Source organism: Balaenoptera borealis (genome assembly GCF_965194805.1).
Source record: "Balaenoptera borealis genome assembly, chromosome: 11".
NCBI lineage: Eukaryota > Metazoa > Chordata > Mammalia > Artiodactyla > Balaenopteridae > Balaenoptera > Balaenoptera borealis.
Window position 1 is genome coordinate 47,932,819 of NC_138868.1, and position 14,217 is coordinate 47,947,035.

The window sequence follows — 14,217 nt, forward strand, 5'->3', positions numbered from 1 at the left end:
AAGAAAAAGACCAAAGAAGAAGAGGAGAAAGTATATTCATAATAACCCAGACTTAAAATGTGTGATAATATACACATGACAAGCGTTGAGAACGGAGAGAGAACATGGGTACACGAGAGGGGGCTAAAATGGAAGATGTAGACAATGGATTTTCAAATAGTAAAGGATTAAAAAAGATACAAAGAGTGAGACAGTTGTAGTAATAAACCTAAATGATAGAAACAGTTTCACATAAGTTAATGGGTTAGAAATACCTGTTAAGGGATTTTCCTGGTGGTGCAGTGGTAAAGAATCCACCTTCAAATGCAGGGGATGTGGGTTTGATCCCTGGTTGGGGAACTAAAATCCCACATGCTGCAGGGCATCTAAACCCACGTGCCACAACTACTGAGCCCACGCGCTCTGGAGCCTGTGTGCCACAACTAGAGAGAGAAAACCTGTGCACCACAACTAGAGAGAAGCCCACGCGCCACAACAAAAGATCCCACGTGCCGCCACTAAGATCCAACACAGCCAAAAATAATAAATAAATTAAAATAAACATGAAAAAAATAATATTTTAAAAAAAGAAATACCTGTTAAAAGACATAAGGTCAGGTTGACTTTTTAAAAATCTAGCTAAGTGCTATTTACAAGAAGCACATTTGAAGCATAAGGACACAAATATTGAAGGAAAAAGAATGGAAAAGAACATACCAGGCAAACACTAACCAAAAAAAGCCTGAGTAACTGAATTAATATCAATTAAATATACCTTGCCACAAACAAATCATCGTTAGAGATAATGAAGGTCACTTTATAATGATAAAAGTTCAATCCAAACAAAATATATAAGTTTAAACATGTATGCAACTACTAAGATAACCTCAAAAATATACATCAAAAATGACAAAATTACAAGGAGAAATTGGAAAATTCACCATCATGTGGGAGATTTTAATGCACTTCTCTCAATTATTGATATGTGAAGCAAATGAAAACAGAAACAAGGGTATTTTAACAACACAATTAACAAGCTTATTTTAGTGGACATGTATACAATTCTGCATCCAACAATTAGAGAATATACATTTTTCTTAACCACATGTGGAAGGAACATTTACCAAAATTGATCTGGCCAGGAAGAAAGCAAGTCTCAATAAATTTCACACAGATTATGTTCTCTAACAATACACGATTAAGTTAAAAGTCAATGCCAATAAGATTAAATATCTATATATATTTGGAAATTAAATCACATGCTTCTAGATAAGTCATGGGTTAAAGAATAAATACTAATGAGAACAAATTTTTAATTTGTAGAACTGAATGGTAATAAAAATACAACATATCAAAACCTGTGAGATGCAGTAGAATGTGTTTCAGCAGAAATTTATCACCTGGAATATTCACATTAGAAAGAAGAAAGGCTAAAAAGGAACTACATATCCAACTTAAAATCTCAGGAAAAAATCCCAACAGAATATACCCAAATAAAGTAGTAGGAAAAATAAAACTAAGAGTGAAAATAAATTAAATGGAAAGGAAAGGTAGAAAAGAGAAGATCAATGAGACCAACACTTGATTCTTTGAAAAGACCAACAAATAGATAAATTTTTGACAAAAATAAGAAAGAAATAGAGAAGACAAAAATACTATTAATAGGAAAAAGGGAATACAGGCACAGATAAAGCAGAAATTAAAAGGATAAATATTAAAAAGGTAAGGGAATACCACCACCAACTGTATACTAATAAATCTGAAAACTTAGGAAAAATGGACAAAATTTCTTTTCATAAAAAATATTTCCCCCCAAAAAAAAATTTTCCTCAAAAAATACAGCTTCATAAAATTGTCTCAAGAATAAATAGAAGGGACTTCCCTAGCGGTCCAGTGGTTAAGACTTTGCCTTGCAATGCAGGGGGTGCAGGTTCAATCCCTGGTTGGGGAGCTAAGATCCCACATGCCTCACGGCCAAAAAACCAAAACATGAAAGAGAAGCAATATTGTAACAAATTCAATAAAGACTTTAAAAAATGGTCCACCTCAAAAAAACACTAAAAAAAAAAAAAGAATAAATAGAAAACTTGAATTGTCCTATATAATCACTAAGGAAATTGAAGCAGTAGTTTAAAATCTTCCACCAGGAAAACACCAAGCCTAGATGATTTTACAGATTAGTTCTACCAAACTTTTATGTCAAATTTATAACTCTCCTCCTGTGCCCCCAAAGAGAGAATTTTCCTAATTTATTCTGAGTCTAGTATTAATTCTGTATACTCTAGTATAACAAAACTAGACCATTGTAAACCAAACCTATGAAAAAGGAAAATGATCCATATTACTTATTAATATAGATGTAAAACCTTAACCAACATATTAGCAAGTTGGATCCAACTGTATTTATAAAAAAGATCATGATCTAGTTGGATTTTCCCTAAAAATACAATGATAGTTTAATTTTGGAAAAAAAATCTGTAAATATAAATTCACACATTAATATATTAAAGGACAAAAAGCATATGATAATTTAAAGGAAACACTTGTAATAAGACTCAGTATACAGTCATAATTTAATTAGGAATAGAAGAAAACTTCCTTAACCTGATAAAAGTTTACAGCAAATACCGTTTTAAATGGGAAACGTGAGAAGCATTTCTTTAAAATAAAGAGCTAGTCAAGGAAATCAGCTTTCAATAGTTTTTCCCAACATTGTTGATCTTAGTCAACTTAAGACAAGGAAAATAAATTAAAGTCATGAGAATTGGAAAACAGAAATAAAACTTTTATTATTTGCAGTAATATACAAATTATTAGACAAACTATTTGAAATAATAAAAGAGCTGAGTAAGGTAGCTGGATTTAAGGTTGATACTCATCGATATGTAAGTGTATCAAATCAACACATTGTCCACTTTAAACTTACACAATGTTATATATCAATTATATCTCAGTAAACCTGGAAAAAAAAGATTGACATTGTATTTCTTTTCACTAGCAAGCAACAATATAAAATGTAAAAAAATGAAGATGTAAAATAATATTCAAGAATATATAATTTCTAGAAATAAATTCAGCATAAGATTTGGGGAAAATTATGAAATTTTATTGAAAAACATTGACGAAAACTTAAGTGTAAAGATATACCATAATCATAGGTCAGGAGACTTAATATCATAAAAACTGATTTCCTCATGTTGATGTACATACACGATGCAAATCCAATCAAAATTCCACAAGCTTTCCTGACCCTAAAATTTGTATCGAAGCTTAAAGGGTCGAAAATAGCCAAGACATTTCTAAATGTTTTGCTCTACCAGATATTAAGACTTATGAAGCTGTGTTAGTTAGCATAGTGTGATCATTTGCAGTAATAAGCAAATTGACCAGTAGAATAAAATAGAAGGTGCAGAAACATATCCATGCATATCTGGAACTTTTATGACAGTGGTAGTATGGCAGATCAGTGGAAAAAGGAGAGACTATTCAATAACTGGAGCTGGAATAAATGGTTGTCCATATGAAAAAAAAAAGAGAGAGAGAAATTGGGTTCCTATCTCACACTGCAGACAAGAGTCAACTGCAAATCAAGGACTTAAATAATAAAATTTATATTTAACTTTTAGTAGAAAATATAGGTGAAAATCTTTTGGACCTTGGAGTGTGTAGAAAAGGATTTTATAAGCAAGATACCAAAGGCACTAACATAAAAGAAATGGTGGATAAACTTGACTTAATATTAATTTTTAGAACTTCTGTTCATAAAACAACACTTTAGGGATAGGTTATAAACTAGGAGAAGGCTTTTGTAACCCAAAAAACCAAAAAAGGGTTAATATCATGAAATCTCAATAATTCTTACAAATCAATACAAAGCGGACAAACAACCTAGTAGAAAATGTACAAAGAGACAGGGCCAGGCATTTTTTTTTTTTTTTTTTTTTAGGGTTAATGGTACTGGAGGAATATAATCCCCTTTCACTTTTATCTTTTTTTTTTTTAATGTATTTTTTTAAACGCATTGTCTACTTTGTTTTTATTTATCTATTTATTTTTGGCTGTGTTGGGTCTTCGTCTCTGCGCGAGGGCTCTCTCCAGCCGTGGCAAGCGGGGGCCACTCTTCACCGCGGTGCGCGGGCCTCCCACCATCGCGGCCTCTCCCGTTGCAGAGCACAGGCTCCAGACGCGCAGGCCCAGCAATTGTGGCCCACGGGCCCAGCCACTCCGCGGCACGCGGGATCTTCCCAGACCAGGGCTCGAACCCGTGTGCCTTGCACTGGCAGGCAGACTCTCAACCACTGCGCCACCAGGGAAGCCCCGGGCCAGGCATTTTTTAAAATTAATTTTTATTGGAGTATAGTTGCTTTAGGGCCAGGCATTTTTACAGAAGAGGACCCACATTTGGCTGATGAACACGTGACAAGATGTTCAGTCGCATTAGTGATCGGGGAAATACAAACCAAGACCTCAGTGAGATAAACCAAAAATTAAGAAGTCTGACAGTAGCCGGTGTTGGAATAGATGTGGGTAAAGAGTATCTTTTTTTAAAATTAATTTTTATTGGAGTATAGTTGATTTACAGTGTTGCGTTAGTTTTTGCTGTACAGCAAAGTGAATGAGTTTTACATATACATATATCCACTCTTTTTTAGATTCTATTCCAATATAGGTCATTACAGAGTGTTGAGCAGAGTTCCCTGTGCTATATAGTAGGTCCTTATTAGTTGTCTATTTTATATATAGTAGTGTGTACTGTCAATCACAGTCTCCCAATTTATCCCTCCCCCCCATTTCCCCCTTGGTAACCATGAGTTTGTTTTCTACATCTGTGACTCTGTTTCTGTTTTGTAAATAAGTTCATTTGTACCATTTTTTAAGATTCCACATATAAGCATTATCATATGATATTTGTCTTTCTCTGTCTGACTGACTTTACTCAGTATGACAATCTCTACATCCATCCGTGTTGCTGCAAATGGCACTATTTCATTCTTTTTTATGGCTGAGTAATATTCCATTCTATATATGTACCACATCTTCTTTATCCATTCCTCTGTTGATGGACATTTAGGTTGCTTCCAGGTTTTGACTATTGTAAATTGTGCTGCAATGAACATTGAGGTGTATGTACCTTTTGAATTATGGTTTTCTCCAGATATGTGCCCAGGAGTGGGATTGCTGGATCATATGGTAGTTCTATTTTTAATTTTTTAAGGAACCTCCATACCGTTTTCCACAGTGGCCGTACCAATTTACATTCCCACCAACAGTGTAGGAGGGTTCCGTTTTCTCCACACCCTCTCAAGCATTTATTGTTTGTAGATTTTTTGATGATGGCCATTCTGACCAGTGTGAGGTGATATCTCATTATAGTTTTGATTTGCATTTCTCTAATAATTAATGATGTTGAGCATCTTTTCATGTGACTCTTGGCAGTCTGTATGTCTTCTTTGGAGAAATGTCTATTTAGATCTTCTGCCCATTTTTTGATTGGGTTGTTTGTTTTTTTGATATTGAGCTCCATGAGCTGTTTGTATATTTTGGAGATTAATCCCTTGTTGGTCGCTTCATTTGCAAATGTTTTCTCCCATTCTGTGGGTTGTCTTTTCGTTTTGTTTATGGTTCCTTTGCTGTGCAAAAGCTTTTAAGTTTAATCATTGCTGGTGAGAGTATTAATTGGTACAACTACTTTGGAAAAAGGGATTGACATTATCTTTTAAAGTTAACCATTCACATACTTTATAACCAAGAAATTTCACTTCTAAGAATATACCCGAGGAACTCTTGCACATATACACGTGGAGATATACACAATAATGTTTGTGGAAGTGTATATAGGAGCAAAAACCCAGAATCAACCCAAATTCCCTCTGACTAGACAACGAATAAATTGTGGTATCGTCTAACAATGGAATATTATACAGCCATGAAAATGATTAAGCTACATGTAATAATAGGTACAAATCTATGAAATTTAATTTTAAATTAATCATAGTTTTGTTAAGATATAATTTACTTAATGTAAAATACACAGATTTTAAGTGTATAGCTTGATGAATTTTTATGAATTTATGCGTTTGTGTAACCACCACCCAGAACAAAATACAGAACATTTCCACCCCCCACAAGAAAGTTCCTTTGTTCCCTTTTCCACCGTTCACTTTGTGCCACTCACCAGCAATGTGTAAGAGTTCTAGTTTTGCTCCCCATCCTCTCCAGTGCTTGTTATTATCAATATTTTTAATTTAGATACTCTGGTAATATATAATGGTATCTCATTGTGGTTTTAATCTGTGTTTCCTGAATGACAAATGAAATTGGTCACTTTTACTTTACTTATCCTTATTGGCCTTTTGGATATCTTCTTTTATGAAATGTCTGTTCAAGTCTTTCCTCCATTTTTCTATTAGTTTTTTTTTTAATTTATTGATTTGTAGAAGTTGTATATTCTAGATATGAGCCTTCTGTCTCTCTCACACACACACAAATAAATATATGTACAATAACAAGCATTGTAAGAAGCTGACTTAAGAAAAGAACATGGAAAGAATTACTACAAATCCTTGCTCAAGCAGGTGACTTTTGAAAAAGAATAGGTCATTGGAAATTGAGGGTCTTGAAACTGACTCCCTGCAAACCATCCCTGCCCATACAGCCCTTAGGAAGTCTTCGTGTACAGCGAGGTGTACACATAACCGTTTGAAGAATGTTGGTTTGGAATATATTTTGTTTTTATTTTTCCAGCTTTATTGAGACATAATTTGACATATAACATTGTATAAATTTAAGATGTGCAACATAGTGATTTAATATATGTATATATTATGAAATGATTACCACAATAAATTTAGTTACTATATCCATCACCTCACATAGTTTAAATTTTTTTTCTTGTGGTGGGAAAAACTCTCTGAGCAGTTTTCAAATATACATTACAGTATTGAAGGCTCAGCAACACCTCTACCTAGAAATTCTTAGCAGACAATTGGAAATGCACTTCTGGAATAAGGGTAAATTACTAAATTTCTCAGTTTGTTTCCTCTTAAAGAATAGGAATATCAACACCAACTTTCTCTACTCTCATTATTTGCTATACTTGTGAAAACAAAATCACTGAGATGACTTTGTTAGGAAAAATTTTAAAGTGGTGCAGAGTTGCTTACTTCAGCAGCCCTTACTACCGTTCTATGCTGCTGCCTTGGCCTCACTGAGACCCATGAGAGCATGTTTGGTGATCTTACTGGGTGCTATCAGTCCTTTTTGAGTATCTGCAACTTACATTATTTCTTTTCCTACATAGTTTATATTAATTTTTAGTCATATAATAGTTGCCATTACCCTTAGTAAATGATTTAAATGGAAAACAAGGCAGGAAAAATAACTTTCTCCCTCCATTCCCTCATTCCCTCTTACTAAAGACAACCATTGTTAAGTCTCTTATGTATTCTTTCAAATCATTCTGAACATTTTTATTATTCGCTTTTCACAAATGGGTTTATATTACGGAGACTATTCTTTTTCATCTAATGTATTTTGGGAAGATATGCTTATTTTTTTAAAAAGCAGTATTGTATCCAAAACTATGGATATACTGTTATTTTGCCCCTATGAATATGGAATATTTAAATTGTTTCAGGTCTTTTCTGTTACAAACAATGGTGCAACAAATGTTCTTGTAAGTATATGTTTGCATACTGTGTCAGCATATCTATAAAATAAATTCTTAAAAGTTGAATTACTGGTTTGTGAGAATGTGCATTACATATTTTGATAGTTTATTGCCAATTTATCCTCCCATAAAAAGCAAGTAAATGAGAGAGCCTGTTTCCCCATACCCTCACCAACACAGTTTTATCAAACTTAAATTTATGTCCATCTATTAGGTGAAAATTGCCAACTCATTGTTTTTGATTTGGATTTTATTAATTTTGTGAAGTTGAGCATCCTTTTATATCTTTTTTATAAAGATATAAAAAATTTTTCTAATTAAAGCAATTTATTCCTTGGAACATTACAAAATAAAGAGTTCTAGCTATTTACGAAGAGTGGAAAATGATGACCGTAAGTTAAAGACCCAGAATGTTTCCTTTTCGTTTTGCTGATTTTATGTTTCATACTCTCTTATCCCAACTCATACATATCATTCATTCGTTCATTAAAAAATACTTGTTAAAGACTTATTGTTTACACAATACTGATAGGCACTGTCCTTGAAAAGGCAAATTTTGTTAGATGAGGATGTATGTTTGGGTTCCTATTTGCAGGACCTGTCTACTAAGATTAAATCCAAATCTTAGTATTTGACCAATGCTTCTCCTCTGTGAGTGTTCATTTTTCCAGGTTTTCAAAATAAAGTAGTCTCAAACTGTTAGTTAAACAAGTGGAAATTTATTAACAAAAAGGTTGGTTTTCTACTTATGGTAGCCTCAGATTATCAGCCTATTACTGCTGCCTTCTTGCCATTTGCTGCTTCATGGTTGATGAGTTCAGGGTGTGACCCCTCTTAATACAGCCGGTAAAGGGAGTTCAGAGGTTACTGTTCTGATGGTGAGGTGTCTCCACAATCTCCAGTGTCTGCCCTAACAATTCCACCCATTTTTGTTTGGTTGGTTCATGTGTAATTTCTCTTGAGCCTAGAAGGCTCATGACACACAGCTCTGGGCCACTTATTCATTGGTCAGTCCAAGTATCTGATGCAATTCCTCCTCCAACTGTTAGCAGGCAAGAAGGGGCTAGTCTAGTAAGTTACTGGCTGGACTTTAGACAAGAGGGAAAGTCTGGAATCTATACCAACATTTGTGCCCTGTTTGATAGCACAAGGGAATATAGGAAGCATATAGTTAAAAATTTATAAATGGTAGAGTGTTTTTGATGGGATAATGACCCTATTCTAGATCTTTTGCTCTTCTCCCCAGTCTCTTTGCAATAAGAAATAGAGTCATTTGTAGCGTGTCAGTCACCATGCTTTTGGGTGTATATATTGATATATGTGAACCAAGCACTTGAAAGCTGGCTAGAAATGCAGATTCAAGATAGTACAGGTAATCCTTGCTTTGCACAGTAGTGCAGAACCATAAAAATAGTGCAGATTGAAGCTGTGCAAAATAATTTTAATAATCAATGGGAAAAATTGTGATTTTTCCATGCCCTTTAAAATTTTTTGTTAAACATTAAAAACTCCCTAACTGTTGGTTCTAAATATATAGAGAGAATGAAACAAAAGTAAAGCTAAATTTTTTGCACTGTAATTTAAAACATTAGAAATATTGAGAGTTAAAGTGTCTTATTTTGGGGTTAAAAACTTATCAAGATTAGTTTAAACAGTGCTTGCCTTCTTCTTAGCATACATACAGAGGGGAGCATCTTTTTTATGCCTTGGTGAATTGTCGTACTGTTTTACAAGTTTGGATCAATTTCCAACATTGTATCCTTTGTCTTTTCAATATCTTGAATATCTCTGAAAATTCTTTAAATGTCAAGTTTTTTGTGAGTGTCATTTTCTCTGAAGCATCTTCATCCTTCCTCATTTATATTGATAAGTTTGCCTTCACTAAGTTCCTTTGGTTGCGCATCTAGATTCTCACAGTGGCAGTGGCAGCATTCCCGTAGTCAGCTGTTTCTTCTATTACTCCATTTACATCTGATTCAGATTTTACTCCCAGTATTATCACTTTTAATTTCTTTGTTGCAGTTTCATTTTTGTTGGCAAATTCCCTGCAAGACAAGGAGGCAACACAACTGCACACATTGCTGTCTGTGTGTGAACTGAATAGCAGATGCACAGTGTCCAATCACCAACAGACTGTGAAAAAAGTGACGTGATTGGTCACTGATCATGATGCAAATCTGTAACTTACCTGGTGATCGTGGATTGAAGAGCTAGCAGTGAAGTTTGAACTTTATGCAATTATAGTTAATGTACCATGGTGACTGAAATTTGAACTGTGTTGCTGAGGGACTGATATTATTTAAGTCATGATGACTAAAATTCATGCATATCAGGACTGTGCAAAGCAAAGACTGCCTAAATAAATTGGCTATCACATGGCACTGATTGCATATGATCTGTGTAGTAATTACAATTTTGTTGGGTATGCTGATTATATAGTGGGCTCACTCTTTATAAGGCTTTTTGGAGGTGACTTACAGAGTGTAAATATTTAATCTGTCTATATCAGGACAGGCTAGATTATGCTGTGGTAACAAGTGTTCTTTATGCCTTCCATTGCACATTGGCTGGGAGGAGGGGAGCAAGCTCTGTTTTACTTTGTCTTCACTCAGGGACCCAGGCTGAGGGAGGCTCCATCTCTGTGCTTCTATAGTTACTAAGGCAGAAACTGAGAACATGTAAATTACATGCTCTCTCTTCAAGTTTCTACCCAGAAGTGATACACACTATTTCAAATCACATTTTACTGGTCAAAACAAGTCATATCATCATGTTCCAAAAGAGGTGGAGAAGCAAAATTCTACTATGTGCCTAGAAGAAATGACTCTAGATCCAAAGAGTTAACTTGTAGAGAGTTTATCAGGGAAGAGCAATTGAGGACTGGGATTACAGACATAGATGTCAGATTGTCTCTGTTTTCTAATGAAAGAATTAAGTTGAGGCAAAGTTGTGTGTACTAGTATTCCAGGAGCCTGGACGCTGTGGGTTAGTGTTCAAGGTCATGATGAAGCCAGGAAGTTGTAATAGAGGCTAGATGAATCACTGGGGTCAAGCAGGGCTGTTGACAGAGCCCTGAAGATCAGAACTCATTCAGATGAGAGCTCTGAGACTATCTGCCGTTCTAAACAATTTCAACTCCTTTTTGCTCTCTGAGACTTCATCTGTGCTTCATTTAAGTTGACAACATCTTTGGAAGTTCTGGGATACTTGACGGAGATGACTGTCAACTTGAGCCTTGACGGAAATGTAGGCTACGGGTTGGCAGAAGGCATAGTAAGGGCATTCTGGGAGTAAATGCGTAGAGGCTGCAGAAGTGCGACCAAAAGTAGGATGCTATGAAAGTAGTAAGAATATAGACCTTCTTAAAACAGGATGACGTAGAAGAACCACAGGGAACGAATAGCATAATGATCCTAATTTAATTATTACTATTCCATGCTTAATATTTGTCTGTGTCTTTAACCACGAATATATTAAACTCTACAAATCCTCAACAGTGTACTCAGATGGCTGCCCTTAAGATGCCTGGCCTCATACTATTCTGTATCACTGTTGCTTTAATGCTTCAATCCACCCACATATCAAATTAACTTAGATCACTCCATAGTTGTTCTCACACCTAAACGTCCTGTTTTAATCTAAATGTGATCCAAACTTCTTGTCCAAACTTTCTCTACTAGTCTGAGTTAGGAGCAAAACTATTTAAGGCATACCTAGTCTAGCAGGAGGCATTTAAGAATGCATTCATGCATTTCTTGGCATTAAATGGAATATTAGCTTTGAGACAAATATAGTTAATATAAAGTGGTCAGTTTTAGTATGGTATAGCCACATCTGGGGTTAAAACAGTGCACGGAATCCATTACAATCAAATGACCACATTATATCGAAATCTTCCAGTCAACTAAGAGCTTTCAAGTCAAACACCTATATTCTTGGACACGGCACCGGACTAATCAACTGAATTTAGGTTTTTTTACCTAGCCATTTTGATGTTATATAGGCTTACCCTTAGTGTTGGACCCAGTAGACTTTGGGCAACTTCTTTCATTCTTTCAGCTTCCCTATTAATTTTCTAGGAACAGCACTGTAAGGGGGTCTTTGGATTCCAGGAACTTGCCCTATCTAGTGGTTCTTTCACACAAGCATGCTGCATTATTCTTTTAAACCAGAATATTCTCCCATCCCTAAATTTTGGCATATTGTAAAAGTATTAGTGAAGAGGTCTGAGACATGCCAGTACAAGGAGTATGCTCAAAAGGGCATCCAAAGTTTTGCTATTTATTCAGCATTATAATTTTTCCATGTGACTTACTGAATTTGTGAGACTATATTACTAAAATATGTAAGAGCCTTCAGTTTTCTAAACTGTTTATAACACCAAAAATTCATTGTTAATATTAGGGCAATATACTTTCTTCGGCGAGACCAACCAATGTGTTAGAAATGATGAAAGAATGGAAAAATAACCCAGGAAGTGATGAGGAAAGTACAACAGACCAAAAGAACAACTGGTCCGGTCAAGAAAAGTTGAAAGGTTACCAACCCAGCAGAAGTATCCATGTCAGTAACTCTTCAGATGAAGAGGAAGGAAAACAGGTAGGAAGAACCAACAAAACAAGTAGGAAGAACCAATTGTTCCATTTCTCCAAACTGTAAAATACCTTCACAACACTTGGAACATTTTTTTGCAACTCTTTTTTGTTGTTGGTTTTTAATGGTTTGTAACAAAGGAGACCTGCATGATAAAGACAGTAAAGTTCTTTCCTCCCTTGAAACTATCATGATTTAGCAATGTGGCCTACATGCTTATTTTAGGATCCATGATTATATAGGGCAGGTGTCTGCAAACTTTTCCTGTAAAGGAACAGATAGTACATATTTTAGGCTTTGTGGGCCATAATAGTCTCTGTCACAGCTTCTCAACTCTGATGTTATAGCATGAAAATAGGCATAGACAACAAATGAATGAGCATGGCCATGTTCCAATGAAACTTTATTTACAAAGACAGGTGGTATGCCAGTTTTGGCTAATGAGTCACGATGAATAATTTTTGTATTTTACCAGGCTACACAATTTGGAATGGGTTTATGTATTACTTAGAAAAAGACTTACTAAATTATCCAGTTAGTCGTTTCCAATTTTATGGTAGCTAAAACTGTTTGTATAGTTTTATTATTTTACCTTATTAGATCTGAATATAGTTTTATTATTTTTGGTGAATAAAATTTAGTAACATTTTGATTAATTCTAGATTGTGTTCTGCTAAACTGATATTGTGACAATTTACCCAAACCCTTTTTTTCTTTCGTTTCTGTGTTTGAGGAAAAATTTTCTGTATGTTTGTTCTCTTTCTTGTCTTGAGATCTAATCAGCATATTTTAGCTCTTCTTTAATGATTGAACATGCTGCCAGTGGGGGCTGTATTTACCTCCGGAGAGCCCAGACTTCTTGTGAGGAGGTGCTGCCTTTCAGTTCTCCAAGGCCTAGAGACAGGCAAGTGGAGAAAGGAACAGAGAGGGTAAATCCTGACCCACAGCCAAGAAGGTGCAGCGTGGCTGGCCCACACCCTGCCATGCTAAGAATCCTGTCAGAAATTTGCGGAAAGGGACCCAGTAGAGTGATCTGGCTGATTTTTATTTACTCATTGGGAACTTCTTTGTCTACTTGATAGCAAATGTCTAGATAATAAGCTTGACATTTAATTATTCAGATATTTTGAAGTAACCATATTTTTACCATAATATAAACATAAGTTTATTGACTCCCTTTCATCCTCTCTAGTCTGTTAACAACTCCTGCAGTGCTTAGCAGATGTGTGTATTTTATATTCTTGTTAAAAATATCCTAAAAACCCAGTGTTTGCATTTCCTCATTTATAGTTTGAAAATTTTCCTGTTAGCTGACTTGGCATTTTATACACACATATACATGTGCACACGCACACATACGTACACATACTCACACACATATACATACACATGTATATATACTCACACATGCATACACATACATTACACGTATTACATACATGCATCTACTGTATACTCACATATATACAAGCACAAATCCATACATACACATGCATATGCACATTATCTTTTGTAGTCTTGGATTCTGTTTGGCACTGAATCTGACATAAAATATCCTTGTGAACCAAATGTTTGGTTGTCTTCCATCTCCTTTTTCATTGCTCTGTCACTTGTCTCCACTATCCTCCTCCTCTTACCCCTGCAAGTCACAGAGTGATGGGACTTGCCATGCTGTTCTCAGCTACTTCCAATTAGGGAACAGAAGAATTGGAATTTGAGGCTCTTGTGGATGCTAGAACTATACTCAGTGGATTGAAAATTTAAGAATATAGTTTTCTACTCATCAACAAGAAGAACCTTTCCACAATCAGAGCTCACCTGCAGTAGCACAGGCTGGGCCATGGATAGTAAACCCTACCTTTCAATCATTGGAAGCATTCATGCAGACTCTGGAAAGCTACTTGTTATAAATGCTGTAGCAGGAATTTCTCCAAGATGGGTAGGAGTTTGCCCTGGATGTCCTCTAAGGGACTTTC

At 35.2% G+C, this 14,217-nt stretch overlaps 1 protein-coding gene across 7 annotated transcripts in view; it reads left to right on the forward strand.

Annotated features, from left to right (window-relative positions):
• The window catches only part of STK33 (serine/threonine kinase 33), a 205,349-nt gene that overhangs the window by 161,285 nt on the left and 29,847 nt on the right, over positions 1–14,217 (forward strand). For all 7 annotated transcript variants that reach the window (XM_082341580.1, XM_082341574.1, XM_082341576.1 and 4 more), the window contains one exon: positions 12,053–12,247. In XM_082341580.1, the coding sequence (XP_082197706.1) occupies positions 12,053–12,247 (195 nt within the window). The remainder of the gene's footprint in view (positions 1–12,052; positions 12,248–14,217) is intronic.